At 44.0% G+C, this 22,747-nt stretch overlaps 1 protein-coding gene and 1 long non-coding RNA gene across 5 annotated transcripts in view; one reads left to right on the top strand and one right to left on the bottom strand.

Moving 5' to 3' along the window:
- Nucleotides 1-20,842, top strand: part of CIT (citron rho-interacting serine/threonine kinase) — a 67,629-nt gene extending 46,787 nt beyond the window's left edge. For 2 of the 4 annotated variants that reach the window (XM_063416011.1, XM_063416010.1), the window contains exons 24-47: nucleotides 2,513-2,710; nucleotides 3,160-3,353; nucleotides 3,845-3,980; nucleotides 4,380-4,484; nucleotides 5,661-5,801; nucleotides 5,968-6,075; nucleotides 6,770-6,932; nucleotides 7,177-7,341; nucleotides 7,441-7,578; nucleotides 7,975-8,155; nucleotides 8,380-8,471; nucleotides 8,742-8,846; nucleotides 9,706-9,875; nucleotides 10,842-10,922; nucleotides 11,122-11,257; nucleotides 12,437-12,576; nucleotides 13,432-13,524; nucleotides 14,809-14,917; nucleotides 15,040-15,168; nucleotides 15,818-15,898; nucleotides 16,515-16,593; nucleotides 16,706-16,903; nucleotides 17,763-18,066; nucleotides 18,525-20,842. In XM_063416011.1, coding sequence (XP_063272081.1) covers nucleotides 2,513-2,710; nucleotides 3,160-3,353; nucleotides 3,845-3,980; nucleotides 4,380-4,484; nucleotides 5,661-5,801; nucleotides 5,968-6,075; nucleotides 6,770-6,932; nucleotides 7,177-7,341; nucleotides 7,441-7,578; nucleotides 7,975-8,155; nucleotides 8,380-8,471; nucleotides 8,742-8,846; nucleotides 9,706-9,875; nucleotides 10,842-10,922; nucleotides 11,122-11,257; nucleotides 12,437-12,576; nucleotides 13,432-13,524; nucleotides 14,809-14,917; nucleotides 15,040-15,168; nucleotides 15,818-15,898; nucleotides 16,515-16,593; nucleotides 16,706-16,903; nucleotides 17,763-18,066; nucleotides 18,525-18,548 — 3,270 coding nt within the window. In that variant the 3' untranslated portion in view covers nucleotides 18,549-20,842. The remainder of the gene's footprint in view (nucleotides 1-2,512; nucleotides 2,711-3,159; nucleotides 3,354-3,844; nucleotides 3,981-4,379; nucleotides 4,485-5,660; nucleotides 5,802-5,967; nucleotides 6,076-6,769; nucleotides 6,933-7,176; nucleotides 7,342-7,440; nucleotides 7,579-7,974; nucleotides 8,156-8,379; nucleotides 8,472-8,741; nucleotides 8,847-9,705; nucleotides 9,876-10,841; nucleotides 10,923-11,121; nucleotides 11,258-12,436; nucleotides 12,577-13,431; nucleotides 13,525-14,808; nucleotides 14,918-15,039; nucleotides 15,169-15,817; nucleotides 15,899-16,514; nucleotides 16,594-16,705; nucleotides 16,904-17,762; nucleotides 18,067-18,524) is intronic. The other 2 variants (XM_063416013.1, XM_063416012.1) reach the window with 2 other exon arrangements.
- Nucleotides 20,316-22,301, bottom strand: LOC134560239 (uncharacterized). The gene is made up of 3 exons (XR_010082695.1): nucleotides 22,007-22,301; nucleotides 20,856-20,946; nucleotides 20,316-20,405 (listed from the first exon to the last, which is right to left on the bottom strand). It is a non-coding gene; the product is annotated as an uncharacterized LOC134560239 (long non-coding RNA).
- Between the last annotated feature and the right edge of the window lie 446 nt (nucleotides 22,302-22,747).

Below are 22,747 nucleotides of genomic sequence, written 5' to 3'. Positions count from 1 at the left end.
GTATAGGTTATATGTATGTATGTATGCCTAAGACAACACTTCCAATTGAATGTGGGTTTTTTTTTTTTGATCTGTGTTTTCTTTTTTGCTGATCCCCAGGACAGGCATTTATTTCACACTACATGCCTGTAGTTCATTTCCCTGTGTCAGTATTACCCATTACTCTTTAGGGTTTATAGTGTTAATAAACTCTCTAATCCTGTTGGGTTATACATAGCTGTGGATAGCTACTGCATATGTTAATAAACATCCCATTTCCCCATGAAAAATGGAAGACTGTACCAAGAGGAATAAATTTTGTCTTGTTAAAAGAAAATTTTATCTACCTGTCTAGATTACATTATCTAGGTTATAATATATTTGGAATTTAAGCCAAGGTGTTTTGGAATTGCCAGTAAATACACTGTTAGGAGAAGGAAAGAGATCATGTCACATCCTCTGAAACTCTTCTTTCTTAACTGGTTTGTTATTTGTCTGAAGCTTTCCAGAAATATCCTACTAGATAAAATGTAGCAGAGGAATATAATATGATCTGATTTAATTTTAGTTATATTCAGGGAAAAAAAGACAAAATCTCAGAACCTAGAATAAAAGAAAATGAGCTTAACTTCCAGCCCTTAAGGAATAAAATCAACTTGAAATACAGCCAGTTTTAATAATTAATTAAGTAGCTGGACATATTAACTCTGCATATTACTTTATCCATTTTGTGTTTCCCTCATCTTGGTTTTCTTGTATTTCAAAACTGGCTTAATATTTTTAATAGAAATTTCTTGTACTAGTATATAAAATAGATGTGGAAGAAACCATGAGTGTGAAAAATATATCTTGAAACTGCCTAGATACATGGTGTGGTTAAACATAAAGCTAAAACAAATGGAAGGAAAAGTGAGCTTCTTGTCTGGCAGTCAGAGATCTCAGCTGTTGTAAGAGCAGTAGGTAAAACACTGTAAAAACAAATGTTCTTTTGTTCCTTTTTGTTTGTATAAACAAATCTGAGTTCTTATTTCTGTAGCAGTATAGGCACTAACATGTCCCCATGACACAGGCTGCCCCCTCTGAGAGCTTGGTGCAAACAATGCAGAGGAAAATGTGTATTTTGAATAGGGCAGTGAGAGTGCTCAGAAACAAGCACATGATCAGATTTCTTCAGAAATGTTGTGTTTTGAAGTGTGAATCATCTTGATTTGACCCTGAACATATGGGTGGCAGGAACTCCCCTTCACCCAGCAGGGAGGAATGGCTGTTGGACTTTTTCTGCTCACAGTTTAAAAACCAAATCCTGTTAATTTAGAGCTAGGAGAGGCATGGTAAAAGGCTGCCAAAATCTGCATTACAGATTCTTCAAAAAGAAATGGTTGTCATCTTTCCAGAGAGCTGAGAAGAGCTGTGTGCTCTATCCTCTACTGCTTTAGATATTTAAGTACTTGGCTTGTGTAGGAAATTGGAACATTCAAGTTTGACTGTATGGCCAAATGTGCTCTGAGATTTTATTTTTTCCCATTTAATAAAGTATCCTCTTCACTTTTCTTTGACATCCAGGCAAAAGAGCCTCTAGAACATATTTTTAACAGTTGAATGTGAATTGTATAGCGTTTACCAGTTTCTGAAATTCTTTTTATTAAGCTGATTTCAAGATTATACTGAGGTTTCTTTCTCTTCTGTTGTGGTGAAGTTGGTTTTGAGTTAGGAGCAGGTACCTATTCATCCACCCTGTGTTCAGGCCTTTCATTCATAAAACCAACTGTGAAAATGGCCCACTGTTGTTTATATTTTTCAGTTGGAGGGGACTGTGGTTTAAAGCTTTTAGTTAAGGCTGATTGAACAAATGGATGCTCCCACTTTGGCAAAGGCCTTGTTGAGTTTTTGCTTTCACTGACTTTCCATGTTGTGTTATCACACTGGTTTCTTCCCTCATGTGTACCCAGCTGTCATCCATAATGCTGTTACTTTAATAGAATATATTTCTTAACATTTTTCTGCCTTTCCTGGTTATACCCAGCATTACAAATAATAATATAAGCAATTCCCAAGGATATCCATCAGGTTGCACTGCCTCCACTGCACCTCTTGGTCAGTTTTCTTCAATACCACACTTGGAAAGCCTTTCTGGGAGTATTTAGCCTCATTGCCCTTAGGGGAGAGTGAGGCAAAAAAAGGTGAAGTGCTTTGGCAAAAGGTCACTGTAAGTCAGCAGCAGAGCTGAGAATCCAGCCAGAACTCCTGGCTCCCAATCCAGTGCTTTAGCTATGACAGGTCTCTCAAATAATAAATTACATTGCAGCATATTTATGCTCTGAACCAGATAAAAAGAAAAACAAGCTATTTTCTCTAAGACATAAAACTTTACTCCTAATCCAAGTACATTACTATGCACAAATATCTACCACTATAATGCTGCCCTTTTGTTTGAACTAGAAAAAATGTAAAAGCTTAGCAATAAATAATTCTGTGTGAGAACACTTTTTCAGAAACCTGTGCTCACTCACATGTAATTTATTTTTCTTTCTAGGTGATTTCAGATTTGGAAGAGCAGCTGAACCAGCTCACTGAGGACAATGCAGAGCTGAACAACCAGAATTTCTTCCTGTCCAAACAACTCGACGAGGCCTCAGGGGCCAACGATGAGGTTGTGCAGCTGCGGAGCGAAGTCGATCATCTCCGCCGAGAGATCACTGAGAGGGAGATGCAGCTGACCAGCCAGAAACAGGTAAGGCCCTCTAAGTCTGGGTCAGGAGCTCTTTGTGGGAGCTGGCAAAAAATCCTTTTACATCTGGAAACCCATAAGAAGTGATGATGCTTCAGGGGGCATTTAACCCTTCCTTCCTGGGGCAGTTGAGTGAATGGAAAGTTTTGGTATTTCCCATCGTGTTTTTACACAATTTCATTTAGCAATCATGCCCTCTGAAGGCATTGTCATTTAGAATTAGTCATTTTAATTTGGGGGCCTTGGAAATCTCAAAATGTTCCTAATGAGATCGACCTGACATTATGAGGGATCACAAGTGAATGTACAGGAGCCTTGAAATAAATGGGCTGTGATTTCCCAGCTCCTGCTGGCTGCCGATTTGCATGTACTGTAATCGAAATGGGAAGGCTGAAGCTGAAAGTGCACGCTTGATGTGGGATGTGAGAATTGATAGGAGGATTTATTTTTAGACTATGGAGGCCTTGAAGACAACATGTACGATGCTGGAAGAGCAAGTAATGGACTTGGAGGCCCTGAATGATGAACTCCTGGAGAAAGAGCGCCAGTGGGAAGCGTGGAGAAATGTTCTAGGGGATGAGAAGTCCCAGTTTGAATGTCGAGTTAGAGAATTGCAGAGGATGCTGGATACTGAGAAACAGAGCAGGTCTCTCTCTCTTCCTTCCCTTTTATTAACTTTTATGAAGATGCTCTATAGAAGCTAGTACAAAAATTATATTTAGCATAGGATATGGGAGTTGGAGCTAAATATAAAACTTGTGAGGTAGTTCTAAAAATGGGTTATTAGTTAATAGTCATCACTGATATTGTTCCTTTTGTTTCTTTGCAAGTGAACTATTCAAGGGGAGTGGTATTTATCATTGAAACTTGTAAAATGTCTTGATTTATTATCTTCTATTTTATTTTATGGAGAAATAGTCTTTGTTCCTTGGGGTCTTGGAATTTTTAAGGCTGTAGTTCTAGCAGGGGCAGGAACAGGGTTATATAATATAAAAGTGTTGCAGCAAACAGTCTGGCTTTCTAATGTAACATCTTGAATTTGAGGCAACCTCTGAAAGAGTTATTGATGCCACTGCCTGCTAGGGAGAGGTCAAGCCTGCAAGGAGTTAGGTAACATTATTTTCCATTTTAATGCAGAGTGAGAGCAGATCAGCGTATTACTGAGTCTCGCCAGGTGGTAGAACTGGCTGTCAAGGAACACAAGGCAGAGATTCTGGCCCTGCAGCAAGCACTCAAGGAACAAAAACTCAAAGCAGAGAGCCTTTCTGATAAGGTAAGTAACGTTCAATCCTAGACTTCCATAATTAGATGAAATACTTTTTCACTGATATTACTTTTGGAAATGTGGCCTTGAGCAGCTTTTTTTCAAGATGTTATAGAGACAAATTAAAAAGGCTGGAGGGCATAGAATAGAATTCTATCATCAAGCCAAAGACCTCAGATTTGCTTTGAAAAAGACTAAAGCAGACAGCAGCCTCTGATGACTGGAATGAAGTCCTTCAATAACTTGGTATTTGTATTTCAACAAGCCAAAATGTCTTTTGGCTGGTTTTTCTCCAGCAACCAAAGGCTAATTGTATCATTTTTCTTCAGCACGTGCTTGTTGAAGCTGGATTTTAAGACTGGAACTATATTTATTAGTGTTCAATGTTATTGTGACCCTCTTTCCCAGCTCAATGACCTGGAGAAGAAGCACGCCATGCTGGAGATGAACGCCCGCAGTTTACAGCAGAAGCTTGAGACAGAAAGGGAGCTCAAGCAGAGGCTTCTGGAGGAGGTAACCTTGGAGATTCATGTTAGAACTTCAGAAGGTTCCACATCTTGAGGAGGGGAGGTTGTGTGAAGAAGAGTTACACATCCATCCTTCTTCTATATGACTGGGGAGATTAATCAAGTTGGGGGAGTTGTTTTCACTTAAAAGTCTGCCGAGTGTGTGGCTACATAAAGCATGTGGAGCAGTAAAAATGAGCTGCTCCAGGGGCAGGGGAGCTGGCAGGACCTTGCAGCCTGCAGGCTCAGATCCACAGGACCTGAACAAGAGGACCAGGGCAGATTTGCTGAAGGTACCAGTGATCATTACAGAAGCCTCTGGTCATGAGGCACGTCCTAGGTCAGGTCTGCAAGGCCAGGTCTGTGCACAGCTCTGACCAGGGCAAGGGCCATAGCTTAAAACCAGCTCTGGAGCCAACGTGCTGAGGCACACCTGGAGGCCACGGGTGAGGCTTCTCACAGCTCTTTTCATCATTAATTTGTGTCACAGGGCTTGGATCCGTGGTCACACACCTCTGCCATATCAGGGAGTAATTGAATGCAGGCAACCAGTTCTGGGTGGTGAGGAAAAAGGCTTCAGGGGTGGTTATGGACAATTAGGGCAATTAAGAGCTTTCTGGTATTCTTGTGGTACTGACAGGTTGATTACTCCTTTATGCATCACCAGGGAGGATTTCTGGCTCTTGCTTTGTACCATAGGCACGTTCATGGTTTTCCTAGCCAGGGACCTTCTTGTTAAGAAAGTGCAAATCCTAAAAGAATTAAGAGTATTTTGTCATGTGCCCTCCTCTGGTGTTAATTGGAGACAAGGATGTACACAGCTGGCCATTATTTACCTTATCTCATGTGACTATGACTGTCCAGGTTTATAGTAAAGATTACAGTTTTAATTTATTTTTACAAAATACTGAGGTGGATCTGGTGGTTGTAAGACAGCTTGAGAAAATGGTGTTGCTACATATTGATATAAATACACAGAAATGCTTGTTTAATCACAATGCATTCTGAAAGGAAAGGAATCTTCTAGAGTATTGTAATTTTCCAGCTTTTGAAGAATTGTGTTTTTATTTACAAGTTCTGCAATGATGATTATTTTACAAGGAGTGACAACATTTAATAACTTTTACTTATGAACAAAGAGACAACAAACCCAAAACACTGGACTTTGTTTTCCTTTCAACAGCAGGCAAAGCTGCAGCAGCAAATGGATCTGCAGAAGAATCACATCTTCCGCCTGACCCAAGGTCTGCAGGAGGCTCTGGACCGAGCAGATCTTCTGAAGACTGAAAGAAGTGACCTGGAATATCAGCTGGAAAACATTCAGGTGAGGGTGAGGAAGCAGGGCAGAGCTCTGCCTCATTCCCTGTGAGGCTTTAGGATGTGATTGACTGTTTGTGTGACACTTTCTTTACAGTATTTCTTAACTATCAAGTTATTTGTTTGTTTCTTCTGTTAAGGTGAAATTTCTTGCATTTGTGTGTGATTCACAGGTTCTCTATTCCCATGAAAAAGTGAAAATGGAGGGCACTATTTCTCAGCAAACTAAACTCATTGATTTCCTGCAGGCAAAGATGGACCAACCAGCAAAAAAGAAAAAGGTGGGTGAAGAAGGTTTGAGAGGCATGGAATTAAATGGTTTTGTAATAAGTTACGTGCTGTGTATTCTTAATATTCTGTTTTATCTTTCTTTGTGTAACAAAATGTTGTCCTCATTTAAAACCATTCTGAGTTGGTGAACACAAACTTTGCTAGGCAGAATGTGTTCTTTGTGGCTTTTCTGGTATTTTTTATTCCTACAACACTCAGGTTACAACCCAGTAGCTACACCTCAGTGAGGCTGTAGGAATACAGACTTTTAAGCATGTTTTTTTTAATGGTAAGTATGTATGTGTGTACACAAGCCTACTGTGTATCAAGAATGGGTTGTCCTGTAGTCACAGCATAGGACTGATCAGTCAGGCAATGTGACTGGTGTCACATCTTTGTCATAAGCTGTTCTGTCATTTTGAATGAAGCAATTTAATTTTAACCACATATTTTGAGATCCTCTGTTTAGATGCTTTCGGAAACTCCAGGTGTGAGTACTAACAGGTAACGTACGTCCCTCTTTAAATGAATCCATATCTTGACATTTTTCTCTCCAGTGCCAATATGAGCTAAAAATCCATCCTTACACATAACAGAATTGCCATTCGGCCCTCTGGCCGGCCTGCCACTAGCTAGTGTCACTTTGCCTAGTTTAAGCCATCTCTTGCTAGGAGTTAGGAGTTGTCTGTGTGTTTCTGTTGCTAGGGCCTGTTTAGTCGGCGGAAAGAGGACCCTTCTTTACCCACACAGGTTCCCCTGCAATACAATGAGCTGAAAGTGGCACTGGAGAAGGAGAAGGCTCGTTCTGCTGAGCTGGAGGAGGCTCTACAGAAAACACGCATTGAACTCAGATCTGCTCGTGAAGAAGGTAGGGGTTAACAGAAAAGGTTAATCTGGAAGGAGGCACACGTTTTTGGTCTGAAAATCTGCCTTTAATTGTGTGCCACTCTAGCAATAACATATGTTGTTTAATTATTACCACTGCTGCGATGTTACAATAAGGCTACACTTGATTCAGCGGGCTGTAACTACAGGCTGGTGACACAGAGCCCTGCTAGGAGCCAGAGTGCCACGTTGGTCGTGTTAACCAGGGACATTTGTCTTGTCTGTAGCTGCTCACCGGAAAATATCCGACCACCCTCACCCCTCCACGCCAGCCACAGCCAGGCAGCAGATCATCATGTCTGCCATAGTGCGCTCCCCAGAGCACCAGCCCGCGCCCATCAGCCTGCTGGCTCCCCCCTCCAGCCGCAGGAAGGAGTCCTCCACACCCGAGGGTAGGCTCCTGCTCAGCTCCTGTTTTTCTATCTCTGTCAATGCCGTCTCTTTATTGATTTGGTTTTTACCCTGTTGCTGATGAGCTTTGTCCCTTGCAGAGTACAGCCGGCGCCTGAAGGAGCGAATGCACCACAACATCCCCCATCGCTTCAACGTGGGGCTCAACATGAGGGCCACCAAGTGTGCCGTGTGCCTGGACACGGTGCACTTCGGCAGGCAGGCCTCCAAGTGTCTGGGTAAGGCAAAACACAGCACAGCCCGGGGGGAGGAAGAGGCATCAGCCATCAGAGCAGGGAAAGGAATGCCCAGGTGTGGAAGGAATGCCCAGGTGTGGAAGGAATGACCAGGTGTGGAAGGAATGACCAGGTGTGGAAGGAATGCCCAGGTGTGAAAGGAATGACCAGGTGTGAAATAAATTGCCAGGTGTGAAGACTGAACCTACTTGGCGCAGACTTTCAGAAAACATCTGGTGGTTTGGAGCAGAAGGGGAACCTTGGAGAAGCTGGGATTTGTGTGTTAGAAGTTGAGGCAGCTGTGTCATGATTTTCCCTTTTTTTTTTTTTTTTTTTTTTTTTTTTTTTTTTTTTTTTTTTTTGTCATTTAACAGAAATTTTTCCCTGTCCTCTTGTCAGAATGCCAGGTGATGTGTCACCCAAAATGCTCGACTTGCTTGCCAGCTACTTGTGGGCTGCCAGCAGAATATGCCACGCACTTCTCGGAAGCGTTCTGCCGGGATAAGATGAATTCCCCTGGCCTGCAGCTGAAGGAGCCAAGCACCAGTCTGCGTCTTGAAGGGTGGATGAAAGTGCCAAGGTACAAACAGGAATCTTGGTGTCACATCAGGTGCTGAAATATTTGGCCTTATATTACCCTGGCTCTTGCAATTAGATAATTGGTACAGGCCCATTACATTACAATTACCACCACTATAATTACAGTTACTACCAGTGAAATTTCTCTTTTATAGGAGTTGCATGTTTGTTTTATGTAGAATCCAAGCAGGAAGTCCAACATGGCTTTGTGCTTATTTTCTTCAGGAATAATAAACGTGGGCAACAGGGCTGGGACAGGAAGTATATTGTCCTGGAAGGAACCAAAGTGCTCATTTATGATGCAGAAGCAAGAGAAGGTAACTTAGAATTTCCAGCAAGGGCATATTCTTTATCTTCAGACATTGTTTGGTAGATTGCGAGGCTTAAAGATTATTGTTTGCTATGGCTGTACCAAATTTAGCTAAATCTTCAGTGATAAGGCAGCATTATTTTTTTGTACACCCTTAGCCATTTTATTGGCTGGCATGTCAGCTGTGAAAACATCCAGTGTGCATCCACTTCCATTTGCAATCAGTTATTTTCTTGCTCCTCATTTGTTCCTAATCTGTCTCCCTGTTCTCCTGCAGCTGGACAGAGGCCTCTGGAGGAATTTGAGCTCTGCCTTCCTGATGGGGATGTAACTGTTCATGGAGCTGTAGGAGCTACTGAGCTTACCAATACAGCAAAGACAGGTGAGAATATTACATAGATGAGGTCAAATGGATTTCATCTGGCTTGCCATCAGTTAGCCTTGTTTGGCTGAACAGAATTTTCTCCCTCGAGCTTTCATTGTGTAATGCTGTAATTTACCTCCATCTGAATTAGGGGAGTAGCTCAGCACTCCAGATCTAGTTACACCAGGCTGCTGCTTCTGTCGTGGTAGAACTGTGATTAATATAGTCATCAACACAAATGGAAGTAAATTTTAAGAGATCTGTAGCATAAGCACTCGGTTTATTTAAATTTCTTCTCTATTAACTGTGATGTGTCATAACTCCTGCCACCATTGTGCTCTGACCACAAAGCCATTAACTTAGAAATGCTGTGGGGTGTATACAGTCTCTTATTATGAAAAAATGTTGATGTGTTGATTTGTATGTACTGAATAGAACTGATGGATAAGATTCTGTATGTCTTGACTGTTACATTAAAGGATACAGACTGTTAAAAACAAAGGTTTCCATAACCAATTTTTACAGATTTTTCTTAATCAGTACAGGGAAAACTTTAGTCGAGTGGCTGGTTTTGTTTTGTTTATTGGGTTTTTTTCCACGATGGAATTTCTTTCTCTTTTGAATAAAAGGCAAGAAATTATTTTTGTTGAGTTAAAGACAGCCTTGTATGGATGGATTGCATACATCCAGCTAATATTTAGGTGTAAGTAGCTAGCCTGTGCAGGACCTGTAAAGGAGAAACCAATGTGTAAATTGCCATGGTACGTCATGATAAATACAACTCCTCTCCAATGAGGCTGAAAGGTGTTGATTTTAAGTCCACTGACAATATTCCAAAAACTAATCTAAGTCTTATTCTATCTATATAACATCTCAGATGTGCCATATATCCTAAAATTGGAGTCTCATCCACACACCACTTGCTGGCCTGGTAGAACACTCTACCTGTTAGCACCCAGCTTCCCTGACAAACAGCGCTGGGTCACAGCACTGGAATCAATAGTGGCAGGTGGGAGAGTTTCCAGAGAAAAAGCTGAGGCTGATGCTGTGAGTATAAAAGTTTCATTTAATAATAAAATATTCTGGGAGGGAGCAGAGTTTTGAAACATATTTTTTCGGTATTTGACATACTGAGGTTTAACTGAAGGTAAGTTATTGCTTCTGCCTTATGATTTGAGCCCCAGGAGCCAGTTCAATGTGAGACTGATGCTGTGTTTTACAATACCCTTCTTTAGACTTGGGGAGTGTAGTAAGAGAATCTGAAAAGATCTCTGTAATTCCAGCAGAGGAAGGAAGAGCAGTTAGGGCATGGTTTAAATCCAGTCTCATAAGGTACCACATAGAATGAGCAAACCTTAAAAGAAGCAAAAACTCCTTCCCCTCCCATTCTTAGAGAGCCAGAGGCTTTATATTCCTTGCTGGGGGGAGGTTTGTGTGGGTGTGTACTTTTTAGTTTAAGTTTTATTCCTAATAAGAGGTTAAACAGATTTGTTTAGGTTCTGGATAGCCTTTCTCACACTGTTACACTGATAACTCTATTTTCTGGTAAAGGGAGGTTGGATTTTGTGGCATTGCATAAGAGAATATTAGCTCTGGAGGTAGGGAATATCTGACTGCAGGAAACACTCTTTTTTTCTCAGGCTCACATATCTTTTGTCTGTTAGAAAAATACATGCTCCCACCAACATTTATCCTTTTCTTTAATCCTTCCCCTTGGAAAATTCCACTGCTTTATTGTAGGAGGTTGGGGAAAATGGAAAGGATAGAGACAACAATGGGTTCTGTCTGAATTTAGGATAATTCTGATCAGTTTGCCTTACTGTGTCTAAGGTAGATAAAAGTTTACTAATTCTTTTGTAGGAGGCATCCCCACAACTTTTAGCTTTCTGAGAAAAAGAAATCTGTGCCAAGCTCTTTGCCTGTCTGAAATGATGACCTTACATTGTTAAAATACTCACAGATAAAGAGACAAAGATTAACTCAACAAGAAAAATATATGTTTGTCGTTTGCAGAAACTGCTGGGGAACTCCCTGCTGAAGCTGGAGGGTGAGGACCGTTTGGATATAAACTGCACAATGCCCTTCAGTGACCAGGTAATGGTCATGTGCACTTGGGTCTTTGTCAGTAGTGGATAATTGATTCAGGGAAACGGTATCTTGATTGCAATATGTGTAATTATGCACTTGTCTGTGGGGTTGATTTTTCTCTTCACTGCTAAAGAGTATCACTCGAGCTGCTGTTGGAGCATTCCTTGCTCTCCTCACGCAGTGCTGTTTTTCTCCCCTGTTGTAGGTAGTGCTGGTGGGTGCAGAAGAAGGTCTCTATGCCCTGAATGTACTGAAGAATTCCTTAACGCACATCCCAGGAATGGGAGCTGTCTTCCAAATTCACCTCATCAAGGATCTGGAGAAGCTACTCATGATAGCAGGTACAGGGCTGTGTGTTCCCACTGGCCCTGCAGGGGCTGTGGGCTGCCAGCTCCTGCTTGCCTTTGGATTTGTTCCAGGCTTTTGTCTGGTTTTTTATCAGTAAATTGGCAGGAATGGCTTGCTGTGGTTAACACAGGCTTGTCTGAGGCTGGCTCTCAGGGATTATGTGAATGAGTGCTCAGTTAAACCTTCACAAGAAAGATTTCAGAGCTGAGGGAGGGAAGAACCAGAGACAAAACATTTCCAGGTTAGAGGTCAGTCCTCATTTTAAGTTCAATTTTAAAAGTGTTGAGCTAATCAGTGAGCCTCTCTTCCTAATTATTGCATAGCCTTTTTAATGTAATTAACTGTTTGAGGACCACTGTGTGATCGCTGGGGCATAGAGCCAACTCTTATCCTCTCTTGCCCTGTAACAAAGCTGGGACTCCTGTCATGATTTAAGAGTTCTTTATGAAAGGAACACCATCTTTAATCTCTCCATCTGTGATTTTCCAGAGATAATCCTTCCCACACGGATGTAGGCATGCTGAACATTAAGATGTATCTTCATCTGAAAGCCCAAATTATCAAGTGTCTATATGACATTTGTAGGGAATGAAAAACAAATTCTCTCTTGTTCTGCTGGTTTTGTGGGTTTTTTTCCTGGTAAGGGTTTAAAATGTCCATGGTTTATTTGTGTCAGGGTAGTAGAGAGCAAAGCAAATCTCACACATAATGAGAAGGCTGTGTTAGTCTGTCACTGGACTTCTGAGAGGAATTGGCCTTGGGCTGTCATGCAATTCATTAGGGCAGTTCTTGGAAATCCCTTGCCAGTTCTGCTGGCACAGGGTGATTAAAACATCTTGTACTTGAAGTTCTGAAGGGCAAAATAAAACTTCCTGGCTAATTTTAAATAGTCTCTTAATGAGGCCACAATTACTGTGTTCTGCTAGACTTCAGCAACACAAATTCACACAGGGAATGGTTCTTCTCCTGGTGGATTTACTGCCTGTTGTAGAGTTGGGATTTTGTAAGTTTTCTGTTTCAGTTTGAATAGGAATGATATGGAATGATTTCTGCATGGCACCTTGTGACTGTTTCCACAGTAACAGCCTGTAACAGTGAGCTGCTGCTTAGGTAAGACTTGTAGAGAATAGGGAGTTCTCCCTTGATGAGATGCAACCTTTTTTTGCTTCCAGGAGAAGAAAGGGCTCTGTGTCTTGTTGATGTAAAGAAAGTGAAGCAGTCTCTAGCCCAGTCTCACCTCCCAGCCCAGCCTGATGTCTCACCAAATATCTTTGAGGCTGTCAAAGGATGTCATCTTTTTGCTGCTGGCAAAGTAAGTTACAGCTCCCTCGTGCCTCCAGACCACCCCTTAGACTGCTCTGAGTTTAATATTAAAAAAATCAGCATCTTTATTCCACTGGCAACACATTCAAGGTCTGTATTCTTGCTCTGAATATTTTTCTTTAAATAAGAAGGATGTATGGGCTGAAGAGAGGATGAGCTGGAGACAGAATGGGGGATTCGCTGCTAATGTGAATCAGTTCAGTCAGGATGCCAATGATGGTACAGCTTAAACTGCTAGCTAGTAAGAAATCCAGCATGGCATGGGACTACTGCTTCCTCACTACTGACTGCAATTTTGAGATTTTTAATTTGCGAATTCTGTCCAGTCTTTATTCTTGAATGTCATGCTTCCAGGCTAGCAAATTTCCTTAGGTGTTTGTGTTGCTTTAATTCTAGACATTTACACAGATTACTGGTTTTAGTATGGAGCATTTAACCACAGCAGAAATTCTCATTCAATTACTTCTGTGGACTACTTTGGTAGCAAACTGAACACCACTCATCTCAAAGTGATGCTTAAGATAAGTTTCAGGGGTTAAAATGTAGACCTAACCTATTTGAATTTGTCAATCCCTTTTCTGTAGGAAACCTTCTCAGTTTTATTAACGTCTTTCAAGTATAAAAGAAATCATCGAAGCCATTTAAATTCACGTTCTTTTTTGAGAATGTGAAGAGGCTTTTCATTATTTCATGAATTCACAATAATTACCCTATTAATAAAATGTACTTGCTTATCTCTGCAAAGTTCTTTTTGTGGCAAGAGGTTCTCGGATCCGTTTCACGCGCTCAGCAATAGAATTTATTTTACTGCCATCCTGAACTATGCCTGTTATCTTCCTTACAGGTTGAGAACAATCTTTGTATCTGTGCAGCCATGCCCAATAAAGTGGTGGTTCTGAGATACAACGAGAGCTTGAGCAAGTTCTGTATCAGAAAGGTGAGTTCAGTAACTCCCTGCTGTAGTTGAGGTTGACATAGTGCTCTGTGCCTTTCCTGGGGAGCAAACATCTAAAACCTTTCTGTGTGCATGAGAAAATTTGTTTGCCAGCTAAAACGATAACAAATTGCACTGTGCACTGACTCAAAGTGGAGTAGGCAGCAATTTCCTTAATGAGAGTTGGCATTTTTGGGGAGATGCAGAACAGAACTGTGATTTTTTGAGATATTGGCCTGAGCTGTAATCGTACCTTCAGGACCTCTCCTCAGGACAAAAACTTTAAACACCACCTGCCTTAAAACAGGCTGGCACCCAGAAACTCGTGTTCTTTCCTATTCACAAATGAAAGGATGTTCCAGTCAAACAACACCTCTGGCAGGTTCTGCAGGTCACTTTGCAGGCACCAGTTCATTTCCAGTGTGACTGGGGCTGTTGTCCCTGAGTGCTGCACAGGCACTGCTGGGGGAAGCAGTGGGCACAGTCACACAGATGTGGCCTCCTCAGGAGGAAAGGCACGAGTGATGGAGGTCTGGCACAAACAGGGGCTATCAGCACACCTGGGATGGCTACAAGCCTGCAGCTGGTACCAACTCCTGCTCACAGCACGAACACTGAGGTCTGCAGCCCTTCCTCTGACAAGGGCTTACATGCACACCATGCAAAGGCGTTTCAGAGGACAGGTTTTCCTTATCTCCACTAATCCAGACAACTGAATTTAGATTCTAACAAGATGGCAGCAAGCCCAGAATATGCTTTTCTCTTCTGCCAACTCAATTTCCGGATAAAGTAGGATTTATGCAAGGAATCTTGTCCTCAGAAGATCTGGGGATCTGTGTGCTGTGTCAGGCTAACCTGCAGAGCTATCCCAGCTCTTCAGTCACAGGGCAGGTCTTGGTGGACAACATTTCTGTCATGTACAAAGAAGGAAGGAAGGAAGATTGGCTGTGACCTATTGTAAACAGGGAGCTGCTTGCTACTGCTCCAGAAAACTGAGCTGCAGAGCAGCAGAACATCTTCCAGAACAGTTCATTCTCCCAAAAGGAAGGGAATCTCCCTCGAGGCGAGTTGATATGCAAATCTACATTCAAGCAGCACTTCCAACAAAACAAAGCTTTCTTCTAGCCAGAGTTTTTGTCCACATGCTTTTGAGAGACTTAGGGTCTTAGAGGTTGCCACCTCTCCCTTTTGTAAACATAAATGTAGCAATATACAACTTTCCAGACTCAGCATTATCTGTAAGCTGGTACAGGGGACTAATATCTGTCCATACTGTCCTTTTTCCAGGAGATTGAAACCTCTGAGCCTTGCAGCTGCATCCATTTGACCACTTACAGCATCATCATTGGAACCAACAAGTTCTATGAAATTGAGATGAAGCAGTACACACTGGAGGGTAGGAGATAATTCCTGACAAATTCTCCAAGTGGTTCCACAGGGTCTTTTGTATGGCTTTTTGAGAGCAGTTTAGTAAGAAAAGTTGGTGCAAATCAGTGTTTTTCTCCACTCTCTTTGCAGAGTTTTTGGATAAAAATGACCACACTTTGGCCTCTGCTGTGTTTGCTGCTTCCACCAACAGTTTCCCAGTCAGTATCATCCAAGTGAACCCAGCAGGGCAGAGGGAGGAGTATCTGCTGTGTTTCCATGGTAAGTGGTGGACAGTTGAGCAGGGCTTGCACTACTCCTGTTCTCTGAGCTGCAGAAGGTACCCAAATGCTGCTGAATTTTGGACAATTTGCTTTGGCTTAAAAGTTCTCCATGCCTGATGGAGTTGTTGCAGATTTCTGTGCCTGAGAGAAGGACTGTTAAGTGCAAACAGATGTTTGATTACCCTGATGAGATGTGCAGGGGCTCTCAGACTTGGGCTTTGTCTGGTTTCAGTGCAGACAGATGAGACTTCTTAACCTTTTGGTGATTAAAAGAGAGAGGGTGTAATTCTTTTGTATAGCTGCTTTTGTTGCCCTCTTGTATACTGTCATGGGAATGCACAAACCTTCTACAGCCCTCCAGCAGTAATTTTGGGTGAGTAATGGTAGGAATCTCATCACCTTCCCAACTGTAGATTAAATAATGACCTTAGTTTAGCTGGAATAAAGAGATGGGGAATCACAGCACCTTTTGGCCTGGCAGTATTCCTACATCTAACCAATTCCATCCTTTTTGAGTAATTCATGGCAATCTCAGATTTGCAAGATGTCCCTGATAAAAAGCCTGGGCACAACTGCCTTTGTCCCTTCAGAAATAAAGGAACAAAACCCAGGCAGATGCTCGTGACTGATGTGGCTTCTCTTGGCAGAGTTTGGTGTCTTTGTGGATTCCTATGGGAGACGCAGCAGGACAGATGACCTGAAGTGGAACCGCCTGCCCTTGGCTTTTGGTAGGTGCTGAGGGACAATCTCTTGGATTATGGGAATCACTGAAACCAGGAGGCATCCTTGTGGAATGGGTGCTCTGCACTCAGCCATTCTCTCTCCTTTCCTCTTCCCAATTCTTCCAGAAACCATGGAGCTTTTTCCCATGATTTAAGCTTATTATAAATCCAGATGGCAAACCCTCTGACATGTAAGCAGTTTAAGGAAAACTAAACCAGAGTTCTGTTTCCTTAATATTCCTGGTCTGACACTGATTGAACTGGCTAGTGGAATTTTTAACAGTGCTCTAAGTTTCTGAAATAGTGAAGAGTATATGAGGGCAGCATGGCTCCCTCAGGCCTTTTGCACTGCCTAATGGGATTTTGTTCAGTTAATAGTCTGGCTTTAATGCCTTTTTCATGATACTTTGGTTAGTCAAGTCCTTGAGACACAGTTTCAAAGCAACAATTCTTTAAGCTTGCATCTCCCCCTTCACTGATGGTGTCTGTGTCATTACATAAGATCTATTCCTTAGTTTTCCCACAGGGCTGTCAGCCTCTCTTGTGCATGCTGTTGTGTTTTAGAAGTTTTTAATAGAGACTGTATTCTGTGTTTTTTCCTGCCTTTGCACTGCTCCTCCAGCCTACAGGGAGCCCTATCTCTTCGTGACCCACTTCAATTCCCTTGAAGTGATCGAGATTCAGGCACGAGCTTCTCTAGGGTAAGTTGTTCTCTTTTCATTCCTGTGAACAGCCATTTTGCAGGAATATATGGATTGCCAGGAAAAGGTACTGTGCTGCCACTGCAAAGACTTCTTCCTGTGATTTCCCCAGAACTCCGGCACGAGCCCACCTGGAGATCCCGAACCCGCGGTACCTGGGGCCTGCCATCTCCTCGGGAGCCATCTACCTGGCCTCCTCCTACCAGGACAAGCTGAGGGTGATCTGCTGTAAGGGAAACCTGGTGAAGGAGACCAACAACGAGCAGCAGCAGCAGCAGCAGCACCACAGAGGCTCCTCTGCCACGCGCAGGTGCGGGGACATCGCGGTGTCACGGTGACAGTGTTGGGGTGTTACAGTCCCTGTGTGCCTCAGGAGCAAACTTCCCTCCTGATGCCTTTTCCCCTGCTGTGGTGGGATGCCCTTGTTCTGTTCTTAGAGGCTGGTGACAGGCAGTTACTGTAGTGCTGGAATAGTCACTAATGGCTTCACATCCACAAGGAAACAAACTCCAGCTCTAGGAAGATGTGGGTAATCTCCACAAATGTTTCGTGACCTTGTGCTGGTTTGCTTTGATGCTGTGATAGAGCTCTGGCTTCAAAGCTTTTTGAGCTCAGATACTGTTGATGTGACACTAAACACGGCTTGGTGTAACAAGCTGTAAAGCAAGAGCCCATTTCTATCAAACAGCGAGTCTGCCTTAGGGAGGCAGTGCTGGGAGGTTGTGATGTGATACACAGGTAATTAAATACTGGGGCTGATGCTGCCACTGTGTGCACACAACACAGAAATTGAGGATTGAAGTTCATCCCAGCCTGGCCTGAACATCTCTGAGCCACTGAAGATTGTGTGAAAACACATCAAATTGAGTGTATTTTTATATGGAAAAGCATATGGCTGGAGTGTATGAAAAGGTGTTGTTCTCTGGCCTGTTCCGTACACATGACTTACACTGGCAATTCATTAAGGCACTTTGCCAGTGTGGCTCACGTGGTGGATATTCCAGCTGCCAAAATATCTCCGCCTTTTCCATCTTGGCTCAGGGAGGAGCTGATGCTTCTCCCCCGAAGGCTGCTGGGCGCTGGGGGAAGAGTTACATTTTTTGCTAACAGAAAATGTAACGGGAGGTTTTTTCACTCAGCGGTTCGCGTCAATTATTTTTCAATGACAGCAGCCCGAACAAGAGAGGCCCTCCCACGTACAACGAGCACATCACCAAGAGGGTGGCCTCCAGCCCCGGGCCCCCGGAAGGGCCCGGCCACCCGCGGGAGCCCAGCACGCCGCACCGGTACCGCGAGGGCCGCACGGAGCTGCGCAGGGACAAGTCCCCAGGGAGGCCCCTGGAGAGGGAGAAGTCCCCGGGGCGGCTGCTGAGCACGCGCAGGGAGCGCTCCCCGGGCCGGCTCTTCGAGGACGGCGGCCGAGGGAGGGTGCCTGTCAGTGGGACCAGGACTCCTCTGGCGCAAGTCAATAAGGTGAGTCAGGAGCCTGCAGAACGGGTCCTTTCTCAGGAAACGGTTTGGAAGGGCTGGTGGCACTGGGAAGCACAAGAGCAGATCACATCTCCTCCCCCCTGCTCCTCAGATTCTGTTGGAATAGAGCCCATGTGGTGTCATGCACTGGCCCTGTGACCACCTGCCCTGGGCTGGTTCTGGCACTGCAAAAGCTGCTGGACACTAGAATGGGCTGAAAGCAAAAGTGCATTTGCTAGCAAATGATAGAGGATTTGAAGGGGTGTGATGATGCCTGGAGCAGGGAACGTGGGAGCCCGCTGTGCTCAGAGTGATGCTGACAGTGCCCGCCTTTGTCAGTGTTTGTGGGTGACAGGAGCCCTGGCTCTGTGGGAGCAGCAGGTGATGAACTGCTCCCAGCACCTCGTGCCTGGAAGAGAAACACCTGTGACTTGTAACTTGTCCTTTTATTTCCCTGCCAGGTCTGGGACCAGTCTTCAGTGTAAGTCTCAGCTAGACAAAGTCACTCATCTTGACCTGCAGGAAAAAAAGGAAATACACTGAGTATATGCACTCCATCTGTCTGCAGCCCAGTTCCCAAACAGCATTCCTGGGCCAAAGCTCGCTCCGCAGCGGGAGCCGTGACGCTTTCCAAGACCGTTCGCAGCTCAGTTAATTTCTCTGCACTTTCCTGCACTCCTGTTTTTGCACTTTGTACTACTGTTACTCTTTCAAGCAGTTCATGAACTTTTTGTATCCACTTTAGTCCCTAGTAGTTCATCCAGGAAATGGGACTTGTGTCCTACCCCAGGTCATCACTGTGGTTAGCACCCCTTACCAGAGAGTTGGTCAGTTCTGAGACGCGCTGGGAGCCCCTGATGGCCTGGAAACAGAAGGGCCAAGGTGAGTGAGTCTTTCCATAGGAGCTGTGGTTGGATGTTCTCCACAGAACACATGAAAAATTCCTTCTGATTAGCCTGTTCACCTGCCACTTCTGAAAGTTATTTTGTTCTCACTAAAATCGCTTTAGAGCAGCTCTGATGGGGAGGGAAGAACCCTGCTTTAACCAACCCCCCTGCCCGGCCCTGAGACAAAGTGCATTACCTATAAGCTACTGGGTTGTAAGACTTTATCCAAGTCTTCTGCATGACAGTTCACTGCATGCTGCTGCACCATCTCTGGCTCTCTCCTTTTAGGTTGCTTTGCTGAGTAGTGTATTGTACCTCACTTGTAAATTAACTGAAACCTTTAGATCACGCTGCAAAATAGCCGTTAATTACTCTGGAAATTTGGCACCGAAGAGTTAACAAGCCTTATTCTCTGACAAGAATTAGTCACTCTTGTGTTCTCCTCTCAGCACTGGACATGGTCTCTTCAGCAGTGAGTCCTGCCAGGCTCAGCTCCCCAGGGGGAGCAGCCCGGGCTGGCTCCTCCCGTAGCTTGTGGTGCAATCAGATGCGGTGTCTGGGCACAGGACACCCGCAGGGAGCAGCTTTGGCAGTCGCTGACACACCTTTGCTTCCCCGTGTCTGACCTCGAGCCTTTTATTGCTTCCTATTCTCTTTTGCTGTGAACACGAAGCAGAGAGCAAATGATTTTCAAAGCAGGTTTTGACCATTCACTCTGCAATAGCAACATTCTAAGTGAACAACCATGTTCTTTACAACTGGAAAGAGCAAAACTGCATCCAATCTTCCCTTGGAGCCACACTTTAACTTCTGCTAGTCCCTTGCAAGCCTGTGCTAACCTGTTCTAGAAGCCCATCAAAGTTCCAATGCCTTGTCAGTGTCCTTTGGCGAGTTTCATGAATATTGTATTCTGTTCTCTTGTCTGTTGGGTTATTTTCAGTCAGATGATTTGGCAGGAAATTTGCTGGAAGTTTTTGTCTCCCGGTCTGAATATTTTGAAAGGTCACTGAGATCAGTCTTTAAATCTTTGCATCTCATGGAAGATCTTCAAGACCTCAGAAATGGGCTTGTTGAGTCCTGAAAGTGTATATCTTGTGTCTTGTTTGTGAAATGCTTCCTGCTATAGAAATAGCTCAAAGGACTGTACATATTTACAAGAAACTTTATATTCGTAACAAAAGGGAATTGAATTGGTTTCTACTTTTTTATTGTAAACTGTGCGTTTTTCAACACTAGCTTTTTGTTTTACTGGTGGTTGTGGACAGCCATCTTCAGACACTGGAGGGGCCTCACCTCAGTCCTCCTGCTCCCATGAAGAAATATTGTAACATTAAATTGCAATTGAAGCTTGTTAGCATAAATGAGGTTTTAGGTCTCTAAAAGTACAGGATTTTTCTTCATTACCTTTTTATTATTGACAAGGGAGGGAACCAGAGGGACAGTTCAAAGCTCCACCTGGAAAGTATTGAACTTTGTTGTTGAAAAATAACCAAATAAAACAAATAACTATCTTGACTGGCATGGTGAAATGACGGCTTCCTTCTCTCTGGAGTGCCCCTGCCCCTGCTGCCCCACCCCTGGCTCTGGGGCTGGGGAATCCTCGGTGTCACAGCTGCCCCAAGAGCAAGCCCTGGCAATATTTAGCATTTAATACTCGTCCTTCCCTGAGCAAACCCCAAGCATGCTGACAGGCACTAACCCAGGTGGATTTATCCAGGTACTTCACTAGAGCAGCTGCAAACACCCCCAGCTCAACCCTGCCTCCCCCCTGAGATGGGCAGGGGTGAAGCACCTGAGAGTCTCTGGGAAAAGCTTTGCCCTGGCAAATGACCCCACACATCTTGGGCTGGAAAAAAGGCATCTTAATTAACGACAGTGTGATCTAATGACAGGTTTGGGACTTACCCCAGCAGTTTACTGGGAGCAAAGCAGAGGGAGGCAGTTCCTCATCCCACTGCTGTGACATGCTGGTGCTTTAAGGCCTAATAGCTGCAACCTTAAAAAAAGACCATTCACAAATCCAGTCAGATTGAGTACAACCTGCAGTTACTGTACAGCTCAACTTACACCTGCTGGGAAAACTTGCTAGATCAGACTTAAATGTAAATACATCTATTTTTAACTGAACTAGTTTTTACAGGGTCTGAAGTATTCTTTCACAGGAAGAGGTTTTTAATATTCACACTGCTGCCTACAGTAACTTAATTTGTCCTCCTACTGTTGAGTGTTTTTGGTTCTGTGCACATCCCCACCCCCTCAGCCCCGGGAAAGGGCTTGGTGGAGGCTGTGGGGGCGGTTACCAATGGCTCCTCTTACGTTTTGGTCTACATGACATTCTCCATGAAAACGCTCTCCATCCACCCCGAGCTGCTTGATTTATCTATTGTGCCTACTATGATGTATATGATGAAATGCTGACTTGTTCAATGTTCCTTTATTTCTTTTACTGTGCACAAACAATACTTATTTAAAGCTCATTGTTGCAGTCCTATGATGCATGATCCGAATTGTAACAAAACGAAATTAATCCAGAAACTGGTGGAGTAAAAAAAAATTATTTATTAAGCTTTTTGATTCCCAAGAACCCTGCACAAATCCATGTCAGCTTGACCCCCCCCATGCTGTGCTGAAATTCAGGGGGTCGGGGAGGGCAGGGAGATCTTGTTATTCCTGTACTGGTTTACTCCAGGGTCCCCAAAAGCGACTGTAACAAAAGTGTCTGCATCTACCTTTTAAAAATGTGCTCTCCTAGCAACAGCCAAGAATAAACATAACAGCACAGACTGTGAGATGTGGGTGGGGAATGTAAGTGAGCTAATAAATCCAACTCTTGATCCAGCTTTTGCCTTTGGAGGGATTTGATTCATCCCTTTGCAATAAGGGAACACAGAGTGATTAATTCATTCACTTGTCAAGCAGAAAAGGACCTAGCAAAAAATGCAATACAACACCCCAAAACTCCTCAGCAAAAACCAAAACAATGAGCTGACCTCTTCCTTATTCACCCTCCTGCTGGAGAGAAAGGGATTTGGGGGCTGAGGGTGGCAGTGGCTTACCTGAGGAGGTTTGTGGCTCCTGGGACTGTCAGGTCCCCTCCATCACCTGCTGCTCATGCCTGGAGGGGCCTGGGGACAGGAGGGGTGGAGCAGAGCCAGGGCCACTCCTGCAGGCCCTCACACAGCCTGGTCCCCACCCTGGGCTCCCCCTGGCCCTCCCAGTCTGGGGCTGCAAAGCTGATGCTGCAGGGTAGCTGCAGTCCTGTACTGAGCCCTCTGCCAGCTGAGACAGGGGCTACAAACCAGAAATCAAAACCCCTCAAGCTTTCCACACAATAATTGTTCCTGTCCTGTGGTTCCACCATCCCCTGATGCACTGATGAAGTTGGGAGGGCTCTGCAGGGACCAGCACTGAGCACAAATCCCACAGCCCTGGCATTCCCTGGAGCTCCTGGACACTGCAGAGGCACAGCCTGTCCACTCACACAGCTGCACTGACCCCAGTGTCACCCTGGTGACGACAAAATCTTGGGAGAAAGGGCTGCTTCAAGAGGCTGCTGGAACAGAGAGAAGCTGACAGGAGCCTTAAGGCCCATCCCAAGCTTTCCAGCTCTGTTCCTGGAGCTTTTAAATAATTGGCCTCTTGTCCTTCCTCTAAATTTATGTTACAAATAAACACAAACACCTCGGTCTTCTTCACTGTCCCAGTGCAAGAGGAGAAAGTTTCAATCTGCATGTCTGAAGGAAAAGTTTGTACAACCCACCAAGGCATAAAACTGCAATCAGGAAATTATCCTTAGT

This window comes from Prinia subflava, chromosome 19 (genome assembly GCF_021018805.1).
Source record: "Prinia subflava isolate CZ2003 ecotype Zambia chromosome 19, Cam_Psub_1.2, whole genome shotgun sequence".
NCBI lineage: Eukaryota > Metazoa > Chordata > Aves > Passeriformes > Cisticolidae > Prinia > Prinia subflava.
Note: the sequence above shows the minus strand (reverse complement) of the source record. Positions and strands in the feature narration are given on the sequence as shown.